Source organism: Falco cherrug, chromosome 2, assembly GCF_023634085.1.
Source record: "Falco cherrug isolate bFalChe1 chromosome 2, bFalChe1.pri, whole genome shotgun sequence".
NCBI classification, from domain to species: domain Eukaryota; kingdom Metazoa; phylum Chordata; class Aves; order Falconiformes; family Falconidae; genus Falco; species Falco cherrug.
Window position 1 is genome coordinate 18,408,163 of NC_073698.1, and position 20,065 is coordinate 18,428,227.

The following is a 20,065-nucleotide window of genomic DNA, read 5'->3' on the forward strand; positions in this document are numbered from 1 at the left end:
TTCCTTGATGCTGATATTCTCAGTTCAGCTGATCACGTTGTCATTCTGCGGGAGAGCCATTTTGAATAATGTGGGGGGGGATACATCCGACCTGATCATGCATTTGGTGTTTGTGCCCCATACTTCATAAGTGTAGTTTCAGAATTTCTTTACTTCTTTGTATGTAATTTCATTTAACTGTACTGGCTGAAATATTTCCTTTAGGTTGTCTTTTAAAGCAGCCAAGAGTTTGGTGTTTGAAGAAGAAAGTCAAAGAACAATTATTACTACTTTGAATGAAAAAAGTAAAGAAGAAACTGGCATAAGTTTACAGGTACGTGTGTGTGCTTCATAATCCGAAAGCATATATATATATATATATAATCTCATATAATTGTAGTTAACAGTAGGTTTCATCTGAGCTGAAGGCAGCTATAGTTGAACTTCAAAAACTGTATTTGAAAGTTCTCCTCATGCTGTGATTCAAAGTGAACTCAATAGCCTTGCTGGACAAGTTAAATTCAGGATCTGTTCTCCTGAAACACTAATTAACTGGCAGATTTTAAATTGCAGCAAAGCAGACTTTGTTTCCCTAAAGAACTGACCTCATGGTGGTAACCCGCCAAGTATTTTTCAGTTTGTTTTGTCAGAGCAATATGTTCGAAATCAGCAAATAGTGTAGGAAGTTGTAATAATCCAAACTGAAGTAGTATTATATCCTGCAAGTTTATTTAATACATAAAATCTGATTCAGTAATCTTGTCTAAGTTACTTCTTTCCATAGTTCAGTATTGCAGAACTGTGCTTGCATTGCTTACCTGGTGTGCCTGATACTCATTCAGTACTGCTTACTGCCTTCTGCTTTTCAACCACTTTCAACTTTTCTGCTTTTGTCTGTCTAGGGCCCAGCGCTAGTTTTTTTTAATAATTTGGCAGAGAAGTTAGGTAGTCCTGAACAGTTTTGTTCTAGTACAAAACTTTTCTTCCTGTGATGACAGCAGGTTCAGGTACTGCGTAAAGGAAAACTAAGCAATGATAACATGTTACATGGAAGGACTTGTATTTATAAGCTTACTTGATACATATAAAACTCACTTGAACTGGTTCTGAAAGAGGTACTTCTTCATTTTATGGCTCATGTTCTAGGACCTTCTCATGGACATATATAGAAGCATTGGAGAACCTGACAGTCTCTATGGCTGTGGTGGAGGAAGAATGTTACAGCCATTAGCACGGTATAATTTATTAATGTTCTTATGTTTTTTAAAGTCACTGCTTTCATTTATTAGTAAGGAACTTAAACTGAAAACTTCTTGTTAACTTACAACAGGATAAGAACATACGAGCATGAAGCAGTATGGGAGAAAGCCCTTGTAACATATGACCTTGAAGCAAGCCTCTCTCCATCTACTTGCCAGGCAGGAATAATAGAGGTAATTTTATTTTATAATAGGAAATGACTGTAGGAATTGATATCCGTTGTACTTAGAGTCATTTGTAGTAAATGCAGAATTGTTTTAGGACTAAAAGAGATCTCTTTGGTCAAGTCAAGGCTACTGCCATAAGCATCCAAACTGTATAAGACAACTCAGTATTTGTCATGAAAACATTAAGGCTTCTAGTTCTCTTGTCACTCACCCATAATCCCTGTCTTGGGTAATGAATTTTGTGAAATGTTGCAAAATAAATGTAGTAAATTTTATACAGAATTTGGCCTAAATCCTTAAATGACAGGATATAGAAAGTAATGTAATCAGTTGTTTTTTCCATCTCATTCTTTAAACCTCTCCATTGTGGCAGCTATCTTACTGAAGCTGTGGTATTTCTGATTAAAGAAATAAATAGAATTGATGTCTTATTTTGATCCTGTAAAAATATGTTGCTTTTTTAGCCTAAAAATGTTTACACCAGTTCTGTAATAATAATAGCAGAGGTATATCTGCATTTCCCTTCATTTTCATTTTCCTATGGTACTTTTCCTACCCCAAATTATTTTATATATATAATTTATTCATTTATTTAGATTTAAATATAAATAAAAATATTATATATTTTAAGATTTATATGAACACAAATATTAAATAAATATAAATATTTAAATATTTATATGTATATAAATAAATACATATCTATATATAATGGTTAAAATTCCGTTGTGTTTCTCCTTCATAATGCCTGTGCGCATAACCTGGAGACGTTGTCACAACTATAAAGTCATTATGGTCTTCAAACAGATAGGATTTTAGGAGTTGTAGAAAACTTTTTCAAATCCCCACCAAGAAAAACAGGTCAAGAAGTTTAACCAGTTTTGACAGTCTATATAGGAATGATGGAATGGAGAAATGTGAGCAGATATTTCATTTGTAACACAACATGGAAATTTATTTCAAAGAATGCCAGCCACAGTAGTACTGAAATAATTTTTCTGGGGTTGCAGGTATTGATACTGTGATTAGTAGTCTTACTGAAAAGTTTTTATCTTACATAGTGCTGAGTTTAGAAACACATATGGTTCTGCCTTACCCTCAAAGGCTTTTTTGTTCCTAAAGGTAAAACAAAGCCTTTTAAAATAAACAGTTCAGTTTATTAGAGAAATAATAACCAACTTCAAGTAATTTTGTTAATTCCAGGCTTTGCAGAATTTTGGGCTTTGCCACACCCTTTCCACGTACTTAAAAGGACTGGAACATGAAAACACTGAGTGGTGTGCAGAACTGCAGGAAATACGCTACCAGGCAGCGTGGAGGAATATGCAGTGGGGCCACGTCTCTTCTGTCAAGTAAACCAGCTTACGATTTTCCTAGTTCTTTAAGTGAAAGGCAATGGTTTCAGTTCCAAGCAAAAAGATGACATTAGAATATCATTTCAGTGAAGCAGGTCACCTAATTTATCTTAATCATTGAACTGAAAAAGTTTTTTTTGCTTAGACCTGTCTATTTTGTATGCACAAGACTTTTCCTTTTCCTGGGAAACTGTATGCAGTTGATTCTTCTTTTTGATTGTTCATAACTATAAACTGAAATTTTCCATTTTTGAGACAGATAATAGATGTATCTGAAGTACATATGATGGATAGATTTTTTTTAATATTTAGTCTATAATAAAATGGGGAAAATACCACTTGGTAAGCTACAAAAGGTTATCAAGACCTGGATAAGCAGCTACCAGTGCTGATTCATGGCTATTCCCTCAAAAGAAGTAATCTTTTGTGTAATGTCAGATGCCTGGCTTTACTTACTTCATATGACTGGCCAGGATCTAGTGTGAACTCTGTCCCTTTCTAGTACACCTACATCATCACACATTTTAGGAGGAATACAGAATAGATTCACTACATTTTGGTAAAAGCAGAAGTTACATGATGGGGTCTTCAGTAATCCAGTAACTTCAGTAACTTTCAGTAGTCAGGAGGATGGAGGATTTTTCTCCTAAGACTCTTATAGAGAGATGGGTTTGGGGAACATACCCTTGGTGTGTTCATTCTCTTCTCCTGCACTGTCTTAAGATCATTGTTTAGAAGCACCTGGAGGACTTCACAGACAGTATATACCCTTTTGAAGGGCATATGTTGTGCCACAATCAGAACAAACTTCATATGGGTGGGCTTTATTTGTCCCTGGGTTGGGGTCTCTATAAACCTCTTTGGTTGTAAACCTCTTAGGCAACTAGAATATTCAGCTTTAATACAGGAGCAGAAAAGCAACGTGTAAGATGGGAGAGAACTGAGATGGCGGGAAAGAGGAGGGTCAAAGAGAAGCAGAAAGAAAAGTGAAAAGGCAAAGAGAAAATTGGATTGAACACTGTGGGTTTTTTCAGCCTTCCAATTTTCTTTATATTTTCCTTTTTTAAAATATTGCTGAAGTTAAATGTAAAAAAAATGTTAATTCTGAATTGAAGTTGCATATATACTGTAATATGTGTCTTTCAGCATAATACTGAGAAATGGGTTGTATTTAAATTTTTATTGTGCAGTTAGTTCTGTGTTATATTTTTGATAGAAACTGGGATATATTCTCCATGTGCCAAACATTTTGACAATTACTTTTTTTTCTTTGCTTTAAAAGAACAGCATGAATTTATAACATACTCAATTAATTTAAAGCTTACAAAGTTGCATTATTATTTTTTATCATGCAAAACAGCAATCCATCCAACTGCAGAAAGTAAACTACTAAAAAATACTTGTCATAAAGATAAAATTGACTTCTTTGTAGAGAATTATAATTTTCTTTTTATTTTATGTTACTTTTGTTTTATTTGTAAGAGATGAGACAGGAAGACCAGGGTACCATGAATCGTTGTATGATGCTCTTCAGTCTTTACGAGATAAGGAATTCTCTGCTTTCTATGAGAGTCTTAAAGATGCCAGGTAACTGCATGCAAATGCTCATACTCTGCTGTTAGGGAGAAAGAGACCTTGTACTCACAAGTTATGCATGAAAGACTATTATGGGGGTTTATGGGCTTGAATAAAGACTCATGCATAGAATAAAATTAAAAATTATGGACTGCAACTTCATTTCTAAGTTGATTAACTTAAATTTGTCTGTTGTGCATATACAATTTGTTTGCTAATTGAAGATACATTTCCTGTAGTATACATCCCTTACTTTGCAGTTCTTTTAAGTGGATTTAAATGCTGACTGCTCTTCTTTAGCTGAGCCGTCAGATAGGCTTTGGAGTTTATATATGCTTACAGTGTTTTTGATTATTGACAAACTTAATTTTTTGAACTTCAATGGTAATACAAAATATTTCTGAACTGAATAGTGTTGCTGTTTCAATTCTGGTTGCTGTATGGAAATTGTGTTATGGATACTTGGAATTACTTGTGGATATTAAAAAATAATAATTTACTATTTCTCTGTTAAATCCATAGAGTGAATGAAGTAGAAGAGCTGTGTAAAGGCAGTCTGGAGTCTGTTTATTCATTATATCCAACTCTTTGCAGACTACAGCTAATTGGAGAGTTGGAAAATATCGGTCTGCTGTTCTCCAGGTATTTTTTTAAGCTTGTTTCATACTTCTTAGTTTTCAGGATTTTTGGTAATCAAGTCTGGCACAAAAATAAAACCACCTCAACAAATTTTATGCATGAACATCTCAAACTTCATCTTAAAAAATATAACTTAAAAAATAAAAGATTTTAACATTACTATGTGAAGACAAATCTAGATTCCCTATTTCCAGATGGATTTAGTCATGGTCTAGTTTTAATTATTTGATACTGTGCCAATACTGTTTTTTAGATAATTGCTTTCTTTCCTTTGTTTTGAGTTCCCTGCTATAGTCCAAGTTGTCAGTCATATCTCCTAGGCTTTGGTTTACTAAACTGAGTCATTGTCTTCTAGTTTCCATTCTAAAAATGTTTTGCATTTCCTTGATGATACCCATAGATCTATTGAAAATTGTTTCAATTTGAATAACTTTCTTCATGGACCGCTATTACTGTCAGTATTCTATCTCAATTCTTAACATTACTTTTTAATCATAGGAAGGTATTTATCTCTGTGGTGCTATTGATGCTGATTTTTTTCTGCTATAGTTTTATCGGTTTGGTAGCTTATAGCCATCCTACAGCCATCTACCATGCCTGGGATCTATGAACCATTGCTGTTTGCCGATAATGAGTTGCCTAAGAAAATACATGTAACAACATACTACACAGCTACAATATCACAGTTTGGAATTTATTCTTACATTAAGCCATATATGACCTATATAATGGAATAAGAATCTTGGTTTCTAATCTTTTAAGCAGCTCTCTGTTTCAACATGATTCTTTTTGCTGGTGGACCTTTTAACACGACATTGTTGCTAAAAAATGTTTGCAGTGGAGTTGCACACCCTGCTAATGTTGATTTCTAGACCTTCATGTTTGTTAAAACTGGAAGCCTGCCATTTTATTCTGCACATTAGTCATTTTAGAGTTTTATGGACTGTTTCTTGGTTTTGAACTGAACTACCTTGGGAGTTTACTTCTGTTACTTGTCTTGCATTTCACTGATATTTAGTGAGAATTAATAACAGGTCTTTTTTTTTTGGCAACAATTGCAGATCTGTTACTACTCAACAACTGAACGATACTTATTTGAAATGGCAGAGACAGTCTGAGCTTCTCAAGGACAGTGACTTCTGTTTCCAGGAACCTATCATGGCTCTGCGCACTGTAATTTTGGAGATCTTGCTTGAAAAGGAGAATGAAAATAACAAAAGAGAATGTATTAAAGACATCCTGACCAAACACCTAGTGGAGCTCTCTAGACTGGCAAGAACTGCTAAAAATACACAGGTAACAAATTCCAGGAAAGATCAGTGATGGATGTTTAGTTTTTTAGTTCATAAAATAACTTCTTTTTTAACAGTACTAAAGTTAACTGTATTCTAATTTTATTCAATAAATCAATTAGTTGGAGACTTAAACTATGTAGAACCTATTCATAAGTTGTATTTATGGGCACGTGTTCTGAATTTGGTCATAACTAAGCTACTCCGTGAGGTAGATGATATAAAAATGAAATTTTGTTGAAGAATGCTCTTATAACTCTGTTACTTAATTTTGGTGCCCGTTTATATATCCAGCTTTCAATTCCATCATACTGTTGTTAGTATTCCAGACTAAAGAAAGAATGCTGCAAAAAGAACTCCATTGCTCCTGTATATTTAGTGTTTTCAAGGTTTTATACTCTTAAGCATCGTTGCACTGTGGTAAATCCCTGTGAATGAATTAGTGGGATTTGCAGTATCAGTGGTTTCCACAGCTGCTAATGCATTTAAGGTTCAGAGTCAGTCTTGCCTTGTTCTAGGTAGTGCATCTGAAGGAGCAACTCAACAAGAATTTATAGAGCAACAATATCCTCCAAGAACCTCTGCAGAAAGTAGTTACAGCTAAACATATAACCTGGAAAGATGTTTAAGACTTCTCTTATGAAACTGTATTAAACTTTGATTTCAGGAATGTTCTAACTCTTTTTGTGAATAATTTTGAAATCAGTAGGACAGCTGTCTTTTATGTCATAAATTTGCAAGGTCTACTCAGTGCCTCCAGAATTGTTTGGGAAAATTACTTCAGAATGTTTTTATCTCATGCCTGCTCAGCCACTGCACTGTGGTGATGAGTGTCGTGGAAGAGCCTCAACAGAAGTTAATTTTTTCCCACTTTGATTTTTAGTTACGGAAGAAGATTAAAATTGGGACACCATATTTTGGGAAGATTAGAAGGTTTTGAAAGATTGAGCCAGTGTGTTTCTGAAAAAACTGTTCCAGCCTCTTCAGCGTTGTAGGTCATATGCAACCTTTGGGGCATACTTCTGGGCCTTATCAGTATTTCAAACCATGTGTGGTGGGTTCACTCTGGCTGGACACCAGGTGTCCACCGAGCTGTTTTATCACTCCCCTCCTCAGCAGAACAGGGGGGGTGGGGAGAAAATAAGATGGAAAAAAAACTTGTGGGTCAAGATAAAGGCAATTTAATGAAACAATAGCAAAAGTTGCATATGTGGAAGCAAAGGAAAACAAAGGTCTACTTCCCATCAGCAGACAATGTTCAGCCACTTCCCGGGAAGCAGGGCTTCAGTACATGAGTGGTTGCTCTGGAAGACAAACGTCACAAATAACAAATACTCCCTCTTCCTCCTCCTTTCTCCTAGCTTTTATATCTGAGCAGACGTTGTGAGGTATGGAACATCCAATTGGTCAGTGTGGGTCAGCTGTCCTGGCTCTGTCCCCTCCCAAGACGTTGCTCACCCCCAGCCTGCTGGTGAGGGGTGGGGGGCAATGTTGGAGAGGCAGCCGTGATGCCGTGCGAGCACTGCTCGGCAGGAGCCAAAACACCGGGGTGTTACCACCACCTTCCCAGCTACCGATACAAGCACAGTAGTACGAGCGCTGCTATGGGGCTCAGCCAGGCCCAGTACACCATGGCATGATAACCCTTTCCTTTTGGCGTGCTGGTAGTTGACAACATTAAGTGTCTGGATGTAGGAAAGATTTTGAGGAAGCACTCTTTACAACTAATAGCTTTTCTTCCTCTTTGGTGCCACTACCATCTGTCAGGAGAAGAAGAGAGTGTCATAGAGAGTCATCACACTGACCACTTATTGAAGTACCCAAACTTACATTGTCATTTACAGGCATTCTTACCTTTTAGTTGTTTACCATGCCTATTTAAAATCTTAATTGATTTGGTTGTTGGTTGGACAGCTTGTGAGAATACACCTTAGCCTCAGTCTTTGCCATTGTTAAAAAGGTAGTTTGCTTTTTGTAGTATCATAGTGATATTAGATTACTAAATAATGAGGACATTACTTCACCAGTGATATGCGTGAAGGGGTGGGCATACAAAAGAATTAGTATATGGTGGTGCCGGTTTCTGTATTATTTTTCTGCCTTCTCTTAGGATATAATATTAATCACTAAGCTAAAATTATAAATCCATTATTTCAGTAGGTACTGATTGTAGAATTTCTGTACTTTATACCTCCAAGTAATTTAAAATGTTAAACATTGATACTTTAGTTTTGAGTTTATGAAGGTTAATTCCATAGTCTATTTTGGTTGCAGATGAGGATTTTCTGCAAGTATATAGAAAAATAACTTCATCTCTTTCCTGCAAATAAATTCTTAGCATTTGATTGGCAGAATATGCCATGGAACTAGAGCAAATGTAGATGGAGTTTAAATACAAAACTTTCTGTGAGATACATATATTTCACTTAAAGAATGTTTTATAATGTTTTTTTCAATTTCAGCTTCCAGAAAGAGCTATGTTTCAGATCAAACAACACAATCCAACAGGATACGGAGTTTCTGAATGGCAACTAGAAGAAGCTCAGGTTTTTTGGGCTAAAAAGGAAGAGAGTCTTGCACTGAGTATTCTTAAAAGTCTGATAAAAAAATTAGATGCAGATTGGTTTCAGGTATGTGTTATATATTATATAAACTTATGGGAATTAAATTATTTAAGATCCCATTTCCACTTTCTGAAATTTTCCCTTGGAAGAAAATTAAAAGGCTGTCTGCAATATTATTAAATCTGATTTGTACTCTCAGAATGTCTGAAAGCAGGAAAACCTGTATTAACAAATCTTACCAGGGGTTTTCAAAGTGAGTCTGTAAGAGTAGCAAATGTTAGAATCCATTATTCGTTAATTTGTTTCCAGTGCTACCACTGTGAAATACATAGATTTTTAATATTAGAGGTGATTTCCCTTGATAAAAAAGTAGCTTGTTTTAAACAAAACTGTTACACAGAGATGTATCAACTTATTCTGTGCCAACAGGTAAACAAACTAATAGCCAAGAAGGATTGTTTAGCCATAGAATCATACAGATTGGAAAAGACCTTTAAGATCATCAGGTCCAACCGTTATCCCAGCACTGCCAAATCCACCACTAAACCCTGTCCCTAAGCAGCACATCTCCATGTCTTTTAAATGCCTCCAGGGATGGTGACTCAACCACTTCCCTGGGCAGCCTGTTCCAATGCTTGACCACCCTTTCGGTGAAGAAATTTTTCCTAATATCCAACCTAAACCTCCCCTGGTGCAACTTAAAGCCATTTCCTCCTGTCCTATCACTTGTTGCTTGGAAGAAGAAACCGACCCCCAGCTGCCTACACCCCCCTTTCAGGCAGCTGTAGAGAGCGATAAGGTCTCCCCTCAGCCTCCTCCACTCCAGGCTGAACACCCCCAGCTCCCTCAGCTGCTCCTCACAGGACTTGTGCCCCAGCCCCTTCCCCAGCCCCGCTGCCCTTCCCTGGACACGCTCCAGCCCCTCGACGTCCCTCCTGCAGCGAGGGGCCCGACACTGAACCCAGGGTTCGAGGTGCGGCCTCACCAGTGCCCGGTACAGGGGGCGGTCACTGCCCTGGCCCTGCTGGCCACACCGTTTCTGATACATAGGCTATTAGGAACTGTAATAGCATACATGGCTTTGTTAGGAGAACAGTAGTAATAGTAAAAGATTTTATCTCTGGTCCTTATTGTGTAAAAGAAGACTAATCCAGGGAGACAGTAACAATATATTTTATGCTAAAGGAGCATACCTCTGTTGCAGGCATGCCCGACGTCTGTAGGGAGTCTTTTTGCAAAAGTGGGAGTATGAGTTGAGGCTTCTATTTCAGCAGGCTGAAGCTGTATCACAAAGTGTATAGAAATTCTAGGAAAGTTTTTGACTGATAAATACTCACTACTTCTTTGTCCCTTGAACTAATCCTAAAATGAACTAATAAGGAACACAGATGTGATTTGGGATGCTGTTCCCTGTCTTTGAATCATCCCCTGTGATGTTTTATGTTGTACTCCTGAAAATGGAACCTTACCTCAAACAGTGGAATGTTGTCTCATCAAAATTGACTTCAGCAAGTGCCTCTGGGTCTTAGTTATCTTAGATCTTTTTGTAAACTTTCTGAAAAATTATGTCATTTGATGTGAAGCAAATGCTATATTCCCATCTCCAGTTCAGAATACAAGAACGGAAACAAAAATCCCTCTCTCCCATCTCAGTAATGGGCAATGCGAAGTTCTAAGAAAAAGTGTAAAGAATAGTTGGGCTATATAGCCAGAGTACTCCCCCAGACTGATTCGTAGCACAAGAACTTCCTGAACCAAAGGTAGTTTCTTTGTAGGTAATTCCTTCCAATATATTTTTTTTATACCATAAATTTGTCCTGTCACTTTTTGAATCTGTAAGCTTTCAATATCCAAAAAATGGCAACAAGGAGTTTCACAGCTTAATTCCCACAGTTTTAAGAGCCGGTTCCTTTTGTTTGTTTTGAACCCCCAACTTCATTTGATGTTAGTTCTGATCTTGGAAAAAAACACTGAATGCATGTTCCCTGTCTCCATTCTCCATAGTGAGGTAACATTTTATAGTTACATTTCCAAACAGGAATATTTTGCAGTCCATCATTGTATACAAGAAGTTTTTTTGCCCCTCTCATACATCACTTAATATTTCATTTTTGCTGGTAATTTCATCAGAATTTTTTTCATTCCATTTATTGTCCTGTATTGTGTGTCTGCAGTTCTTTAGGCTGTCCTTGTTTTTATCATCTTGAATAACTCAAGATCATCACCATATTGCTCATCACCTTCTCAACATTAATGTCTTTTGAACAGGACAATGGCTGGATTTTGGAGGCTTTTCACTAGCGACCGAACTCCCCTGGAAAAAGGGGCCTATCTGTTTCTGTTGCATATCTTAGTTATTTATCCCTCCAAGAATCATGGGTTTTATTTCTTGCAACTTAGTTTCTTCAGCAGCCTTTTGTAGAAGAACCATGTCATGTGACTGTTGGAATCTGTTGGAGCAGGCTGAATCAGACATATCTTCTTTTTCTCATTGAGTTCTTCACGAAGTTCAATTGACTTGGGAAACGGGATACGTTCGGGGAGGCTAAGAGAGTTGGCTGGCATCATGTCAAAGCCACTTCCATATAATCTCTGAAAGGTCATGGAAATCAGGGGAAGTCCTGATGACTGGAAGAGGACAATCCCACCCATCTACAAAAAGGGCAAAAAGCAAGATCAGAAACTACAGAGCAGTCAGACTCATTTCATTTCCTAGGGAAATTACAGAACAGGTCTTCAGGGAGGCTTTTACTAAGCACATGAAGGAAAACAAGGTGGTTGGGAAAATCCCACAGAAATACACTTATCATGCTTGACCAACCCGATTGTCTTCCTGATGAAACAGTTTGCCCAGTAGACATCAGACATGCTGAAAGTGTCATCTGATGTGATTTTAGCAAGGTATTTGGCCCAGTCTCCCACAGTATCGTTCCTGACAGGCTGGTAAGGTACAGGCTGGATAGATGAGACGACAAGACAAGATAGGTGGAAAACTGGCTCAGCTGCTGAGCTCAAAGGGTGGTTGCTGGTGATTCAAAGGCAGCCTGGTAGCCAGTCAGAAGTAGAGTTCCTTATAGTTTGTTATCAGGTCTGACACTACTTTTATGACTGAGGTCTGTAGGACAGGACTGAATTTCCTCACCAATTTTGCAGATAATAGCAAACTGGAAAGAGAGAGATACTAGGGAATGGAAATCCACCAGTCGGAGAGACCTCAATCGTTTGGAAGATTGTACCAACAGGAACTGCACGAGATCAGTAGGAAGTCCTTCACCTGGAATAGAATAATCTTAAGCAGCATTATAGGGAAGAATCTGACTGGCTGGGGTGTAGCTTTGCCAAAAAGGACCTGGGGTCGCAGTGAACAGCAAGCTAAAATGATCAGCAGTGCACTCTTGTAGCAGTGAAGGTGGACCAGGTCCTGGGCTGCACCGCCAAGACTGTAGCCAGTAGATTAAGAAGTGTGATTCTTCTGCTGGTTTTGGCACTTGGCCCACACCTGAAATAACGTGTCCAGTTTTGGTCCACCATTCAGGGGAGACACTGGAAAATTGGAAAGGGTCCCACAGAAGGCCACCACAATGATTAAAGAGTTGAAGAACTTGGCAAAGGAATAGAGGCTGTAGAGACTGGCTTTTTACAGCCTTAAGAAGTGAAGGCTTAGGGGGATTTAGTCACAGTCTTCTGATACCCGAAAGGTAGTTATAGTGCAGATGGAGGCAATTCTGCTTACCAAGATGCACGGTGAAGGGGCAAGAGGCAATGGCACAAGTTTTTTCAAGGGAAATGCCATCTGGATACAGGAAGAAAATTCTTTACCACTAAAGACTGTGAACAGCTTGGCCAAAGAAGTGACGGAATCTCCCTTGCTGGAAATGAGTAGTCAAGACTCAGTTTAGGAGAGTCCTGGAAAACTTAGCCTAAAGCCCTGCTTTCAACAGAAGGTTGGGCCAAATGGTCTGGAGAGGTTCCTTCCAGCTTTGACTTTTCTGTCATTCTGTGATGTCATTTTACAAAAGCTGTTCTGGCATCTCTCCATATTAATCCATCCGTTCTCTTTGTGAGTTGTTTTTTTGGTTTTGGGTTTTTTTTTTCTGATTTGTTCACTTCTGAAAGTCTTACTGACCTGTGCTTCCCTGGAACCTGTTAAAATGTTGGTGTCACACCTGCCACTCCTCTTATATTAAGGCAGTTTTAAGCGAAAGCTTTTATACCTCTTTAAGTAGTTCAGTTATTTAATCTGTGAATTGTAGACCTTTTGGAAAAATACACTTTGATCCTGGTGAACTGAGTTTTCATTTTGTCTGTCTGTTTAGTAGCCTTTGCTGTTGACACTACAGTAGCAGCAACACCTTTGAATTCTTCATAAAGAAAGGCTTTGCAGTGGGACTTTTCATCTCCACAGTGAACACAAATGCAAATAATTTAAAGGTTTTCTGCTTTATCTTCTTAAAGTGCTATTTGTTTTATAACTCTTACTGTCTTTTATCAAAGTGGCCTGTCTGGTCCACTAGTTTACTAGCTAATGGAGCTAGCTGCTCCTAATATGTTCAAAAAAGGCTTTTTTATTATTTGTTGAGTCTTTTTCAAGTTGTTTGGGTTCTTTGGACAGCCTGGTGGGGGTTTTATTTTTTGACAGGATATTTTATGATATCTTTAATATCTTTCACTTGGACAAAAATTCATTTTGTGTAGTTTTGTCCTTACCTTTGTGTTTAGCTATGGTGGCTTTCTTTGAGTATTTTTTGGAGGATAATAAACATCTACTTTGAGTCCATATACGTTATTAAGGTGTATCACACTTCAGAAAAACTGGAGAATTTTGGGCCAAGTTCTCCATGCGTATCAGGGCAAAATCAAGAGTTGCTGCTCCTCTTTTGATTTTCATGATTGCTCCGTGACGAATCAGTTGATGAGGGCCTCTAAAAATTTAGTCCTTCTCTCACCTTCCAGTGTTAAATTTACCCTGTCCACACAAGGAGGTTTTATGTTTTCACATCCTGTGATGTCCTTAGTATTTCACAGTCATCATTGCCATCTTGGTTAGGTGGTCTTTAATATGTACTCTGTACTAAAAGTATTTTGGAAACTTGTCCTACTATACAGTTAAAACTGAGCTTCCAGTCTGGAGGCAAGTCCTTTGGAAACCTTCTCCGTTATCGTCTCAGAGCACTTTTAAACAAGTTTCCATGTAGAGGTCTGTCTGAAAAATGTAATGATCACGCAATTCCTAAACGTTTCCTGTGGAGTGTACTATGATACTTCTAATGGGGATATTAGAAAATACAAGTCTGGAAACATGCCATGAATGTATTTAATTTTTATTACAGTTTGTCATTGTTTTATTCTGTTTCTCATTGTTCAAACTGTTAGGTGTTTAAAAATATGTGCTGTCCTTTAGTCTAAAATAAAATGTGAATGTGATTTATTTAACCTTACTGACTACTGTAGATGTGGATAGCAAATGGCTCTGTAGATATGTGTAATAGGCCTGAGTAATTTAATTATATTTGGGGTTTAAAAGCTTCATAAATTGCCTGCCCGATATGTAAAAGGTATTTTTATTTGATGCCTCCCTCTTACCCTCCTCCCCCTTACTTTCTCAAAGGTTGAGAATGATCCTCATCTGAAATTGATGTATACAGAGTGTCTGAGGCTGTGCGGAACCTGGTTAGCAGAAACATGCTTGGAAAACCCTACAGTCATCATGCAGAAATACTTAGAAAAGGTACATCCAGTCTGTGAGGTAACACTGTGCTAAAATATGGTGTTAAAATGCCAAGTAAATTTTTCAATGCAGGCTTTATTTTTCTGGATCAAAAATACAGCTTCTTATACAATACTATATGAAACTATAATATTTTTATAACACTGTAACCTTATAAAATATTTAGAATACGGCTTTATAGAAGTCACAGTGCAACTTCTGTGTAATACTGGCTTGGACGTGTAGTGATGACAAATACTAGTCCAGTTTCCCTTTCCTATTCCACTCCATCCCCTTCCTTTCCTTCTCAGGACAGATCACCCACTAACCATGTTTTCAGTATGGGCATTGCATTTGTAGCATTCTCTTTCCAAGTGCTGGAAAGTCTTGTTCTAATGTTTCAAAGTACTGTAATTTTTTATAACTCTTAGTCAGTAATACAAACAGTTTTATTAATATTTGTCCACTCTCTATTTCTTTATTCCATACTAATTCATTAAACTCTACATAGCTGCTTTTTTCTGCTACTGTCTATGTGCTTCACTCTGATGATTTTTCTGATGATCTTTCACATATGATTTTCTTTTCTTTTTGGCACTATTTGGACACTCTTCTATTTTTTTCACACCATCTTATGATACAAGGTTGTACAATTATTGTAAAACTTCATGCATAGTTAGTCTGAAAGATAGATAGCTGTAGGAGACTCCTGTATGGTTATTAAAGCTGTTTCATACAGGATAATGTTTTTAACTGTTTGCATTGAAACAGTCCTCAAAGATTAAATTCACTTAGGAGAAAAATATTCAGCCTGGTAGGTTTTATTTTCTATGCGTAGATATTTCATCCCAATCAACACTGAATAACCTGTTGAAGCAGGTGACCCTACTTGAGCAGGGGGGTTGGACAAGATGACCTCCAGAGGTCCCTTCCAACCTCAGCCATTCTATTTTACCGTGGAAGAGTTTAATCAAATATTATGCAGCACTGTTAACCTCATTATCAGTCTTATCATTATTGTAACTTCCCTTTTAGGCTGTGGAAATTGCTGCAAGCCACAGCGGAGACAGCAGTGATGAGCTGAAGAAAGGGAAGATGAAGGCTTTCCTGTCTTTGGCTCGTTTCTCAGATAATCAGTACCAAAGAATTGAGAATTACATGAAATCCTCAGAGTTTGAAAATAAGCAGGCGTTACTGAAGAAGGCCAAGGAGGAGGTTGGCCTCCTTAGGGAGCGCAGAGTTCAGACAAACAGGTGAGCGTGCAAATGGAGAGGCGGTTACTCTGAAGCTATCAAAGGCTCCAGCTTTACTAACTCTTTCGGCGAGTGGTACAGCGTGGGTGGCACCTCTAGAGCTGAATTTTTCTTTCTCCACAAAACAGCGGTGAAATCTGTAGCGCTTGATGTGAATAGTGTGTGAACTGTGCCTGAACAGGGTCTAGGAGTGCTAGATGGGCCAAAAGTGAAGCCCAGGTGTGTTACAGCAGTTAAGCAGTATGGATGATCATGGGCCAGAATTCACATTTATTCCCTGAATCTTTTCAGTTTATTTGGCAGAGAAAATGTTACAGAGTAAAAATAAATGAGTTTGAGATTTTTTTTCCATTACACATCTGGTGAAAAAATAAAATTAATCTAAATACAGAATTCTGAAAGATTTAGTAAGAGCAATCGTAAGTGAGGGGGAAAAATTGAACTTCAGCTGTTGGAAACTGACGTCTTTACACAGATTATTTGTACTGGATATTCACATTTACACCAATATAGAAATTAAATCATTAAAAGGACGCTGACTGAAAATTTACTTACAGTGATGGGTCTGTGTGAACATACACCAAAGGAATAGCTCCCACAGTTTTCAGTTGTTTATTTTACTGTGCTTGTACTTACCAGACAAAGAGAACTAGGGACAGCCTTGCTGTAAGTTCATTAAGAGATAACGTGTTGTTTACAAATAATGTCTGTTTACACAGATACACAGTGAAGGTTCAGCGAGAACTTGAACTGGATGAATTTGCCATACGTGCCCTAACTGAGGATCGTAAACGTTTCTTGGGCAAAGCAGTGGAGAACTATATCAGCTGTTTACTAAGTGGAGAAGAACATGATATGTGGATCTTCCGACTCTGTTCCCTATGGCTTGAAAATTCTGGAGTTGATAGAGTCAATGAAATGATGAAGGTCTGCTGTTGCTTCTCCTTATGGCTTTAACATTAGATTGACCATTTTTCTTCTCCTTCTTCTCCTAGATGAGTTATAGTGCTGTGCAGTATGCTTTCTTATGTATCTCTTTAACTTTTCCCTCAAAACTTGCTTTTTTCAGTCATCATTGCTCATCAGTTGATTTTATATCAGGGAGAGCTGCAATTCTCAGTGCATTTTAATTTCACTTAATTTAGCATTTTGATTTGACAGGTCTGTATGATTAAGCATATCTAATGATCTTTCACTGTTGTCGTCTTGTTCTTTACATACCTTGGATAATCCCATCTTCAGCATCCTTTAGTACATTATTCTCATTTACATTATATATACTTCTAGGTGAAAGGATATGCTTTTAGATTGTCTGTGTAACATCGTAGCCTGGGACCAGTAAATTTCTCATTCCGAGGCTGCTTCTGTCACATCTAGAATCATGCAGGAAATCTGTTAACTCTTACCCGAATGATCTGTTTATAACAGAGATCTGTGTAATTTAAATATTCACTTTGTGTTACAATTAACTTTGAAAAATAGAAGGTGTTGCTTTACTCATATTTTTAACACACAGTTGTTTCTTATCTTAAACTATATTGTAGGGGTTTTTTTATTAGGATTGTCTCTTGCCATTGTCTCTTGCCACAAAGAATCTAGAAATTAATCCTGAATCAATATATTTAAAACTCTGCTGTAATAGACTAGAAAATAGTTGTTTTCTTATGAAGTACTTGTAGCATTTAGGAGACATGGACCAAGATGGTGTGATACTGGATTGCCATTTGATCACATAGCAATGCTTACTCTCAGTTGTGTTTTTTTTTTTAATGCAACATTTCTAGCCTTTACATGATATTATATTTGTTTTACTTTATTTATATATTTGTAATGGCTTTTTTGGTGTTAGTGCAGCTTTGTAATTTAATTTTCTCTGCTACAGAAAAACGCAGAGAAGATCCCTTCATACAAGTTTTTGCCTCTGATGTACCAGCTGGCTGCTCGGATGGGAACCAAGATGATGGGTGGTTTAGGATTTCATGAAGTTCTGAATAATGTAATTTATGCTTTTTTGTCTAACAATATCTTGATTGGCTTAGTAGTACATACTTCTAAACAATATGTAACTTCCATTGAGCAGTTGTAGCTAAATGAGTTATACAGGTGATGAAGGTGTATTGAAAGTGAGTGATGCAAAAATCAGCGTAGTGGGGGGAGAATTTTGGGGACTTTTTTCCTTGCTACTTAATTGCTGTTATTTGTCGTATAAGAGTAGTCTTATGCAGGTATAGGAATATACTTTGAATGTATTTTAGTTGTGGAAATACCATCTAAGAATTACTTTTAATTTCTTACTAGGAGTCTTAGAAGTTCAAAAGAATTAATAATGTTAATTAAGCAAATTTTTTTCATCTGTGCAGTTTTCAATAAGGGGATCTTTTTGGTTTTCTTGACAGTTAATGTCCAGAATTTCACTGGATCATCCACATCATACTTTGTTTGTAATACTCGCTTTGGCAAATGCAAACAAAGATGAACTCCTCACAAAACCAGATGCAATAAGAAGAAATAAGTTAATTAAAAACGCACCAAAAGAAATCTCCCAGCTTGATGTGGTGAGTACATAAAATTCTGTTATATTAATCACATTCAGTCCTTTAATTTTGTTTAAAATTGAAAAAAAAAAATTATGTCAAGGGGTATTCTAGTGTAGAGCTCATCAGCTGACATTTGTTAAGAAAGGGTAGGAGGAAAAAAGTACTTTTAATAATTAAAACCCCTTTCTTTTGGTGCATGCATTAGTAGCTATTATGTAAAGAACTAATTATGGGGTTGAACAAAATATGGTTAACATTTCTTGCAACAAATAGACCCAGTTATTGTGAAGAGTTTTGTGATAAATGTCCTTGATGTATGATTCTGTAAAAGGCATTTTAGATGCAACAAAGACTTGAGTGGGCTTATTGTTGAAAGTACATACTGAATTAAGTAATTTTTCTGCTTTGAGTGGTAACATCTGTTCTAAGTATTTAGCCGTTTGCAATATATATTTTGTTCCTTTATATGACCTTTGTATGTTAAAAGCCATGATGATGGGTAATGCTGAACTGCGGCTTCATGTTAATGCTGTTATTGCTTAAATTTTGTTGAAACTTGTCTTTGGAATCATCTCATATTTTATGCCGTTCTCATAGATTAATGCCCCTTCTTTCCCCCATCACTGTAGCCCTGGCATGTTTTTTTGGCATTACCCTCTTAAACCCACACTGATAAAATTTTTCATGACAATTTTATTTGGCCTTTTTTCACCTTTCTGTCATATTTGTAGTTCATCCTACGCTTAGGAGTAGGATTACACTAAACAGCTAGATCTCTTAGTTAGGCACAGAAGGGACAACGTGGTCAGATTTTTGCCTTTTGCATACAGGCTTTTTCTTCAGTTGGGAGGAAATAACACACAGGAAGATGGTGGAAGCACATCCAGAACTGCCTGTCCCTTATTCTATAGAATTTTTCAGGTGTTTTGCTCTTTACCTGGACAGATTTGCTCCCTTTCAACCCGCAATAATATTTTACTTGTTATCTCAGATTGTGCAGCACGGAACTCTTGTTCGGATTAGTTTTGTTCATATCCCAAGGGACTGTCCATTATTGCAACTTTCTCTGTTTTCATAGGATGTATCTCAATTGTACTTACTTAACTGCGTGTTATTCCATTGAGGGTTTTTAGGACAGAATGGAGGCTGCTAGGAATATAGTCAATACTGTAAGAAGAAGGAGAGCGCCTATGGTTCGAGACATTGAAGCACTTTGTGATGCTTACATCACCTTAGCAAATGTAGATGCTACTCCATGGAAATCTCAAAGAAGTAAGTCTTGGAAAAATGATTTTTGTTTTTAATAGTGAAGGTACATTAGGAGATAGTATGGTAGCACTGGGTCCTGTTTTTGATAAACATAGAACTTATTCTGAACTTAAAGTCACAGTAATTACTTGCACTGTAAGGTTCAGACTTTAAGTATGAAACTCTAGAAAACTCCAGTTGTCCTGTGGTCATCTTCATCAGAAGACAGAAGTATACAGTGAGGTTTTGGGTCCCAAAAGCAGTGTAAGCTCTTTTACTGAACTTTAATCTATGTTTATAGTTCTGAATTTAAAAGTAAGAATTCTTTTTCATTACAGAAGGAATAAGTATTCCTGCTGACCAGCCAATTCATAAACTGAAGAATTTGGAGGATGTTGTTGTTCCTACCATGGAAGTTAAGGTGACTGAAGTTGAAATAGATACATGCTGTAACATCAGTTTATAGAATCGGCTTCAAATTTTTATAAT

General features: G+C 37.0%; 1 protein-coding gene across 6 annotated transcripts in view; it reads left to right on the forward strand.

Annotated features, from left to right (window-relative positions):
- The window catches only part of ATM (ATM serine/threonine kinase), an 80,087-nt gene that overhangs the window by 50,961 nt on the left and 9,061 nt on the right, over window positions 1–20,065 (forward strand). For 5 of the 6 annotated variants that reach the window (XM_055702143.1, XM_055702144.1, XM_055702145.1 and 2 more), the window contains 15 exons: window positions 205–313; window positions 1,126–1,214; window positions 1,310–1,412; window positions 2,610–2,758; window positions 4,244–4,348; window positions 4,859–4,978; window positions 6,037–6,271; window positions 8,730–8,897; window positions 14,440–14,559; window positions 15,574–15,791; window positions 16,511–16,718; window positions 17,674–17,787; window positions 18,188–18,346; window positions 19,462–19,600; window positions 19,915–19,997. In XM_055702143.1, the coding sequence (XP_055558118.1) occupies window positions 205–313; window positions 1,126–1,214; window positions 1,310–1,412; window positions 2,610–2,758; window positions 4,244–4,348; window positions 4,859–4,978; window positions 6,037–6,271; window positions 8,730–8,897; window positions 14,440–14,559; window positions 15,574–15,791; window positions 16,511–16,718; window positions 17,674–17,787; window positions 18,188–18,346; window positions 19,462–19,600; window positions 19,915–19,997 (2,119 nt within the window). Of the gene's footprint in view, window positions 1–204; window positions 314–1,125; window positions 1,215–1,309; window positions 1,413–2,609; window positions 2,759–4,243; window positions 4,349–4,858; window positions 4,979–6,036; window positions 6,272–8,729; window positions 8,898–14,439; window positions 14,560–15,573; window positions 15,792–16,510; window positions 16,719–17,673; window positions 17,788–18,187; window positions 18,347–19,452; window positions 19,601–19,914; window positions 19,998–20,065 lie in introns of those variants that run through there. The other variant, XM_055702148.1, reaches the window with a different exon arrangement.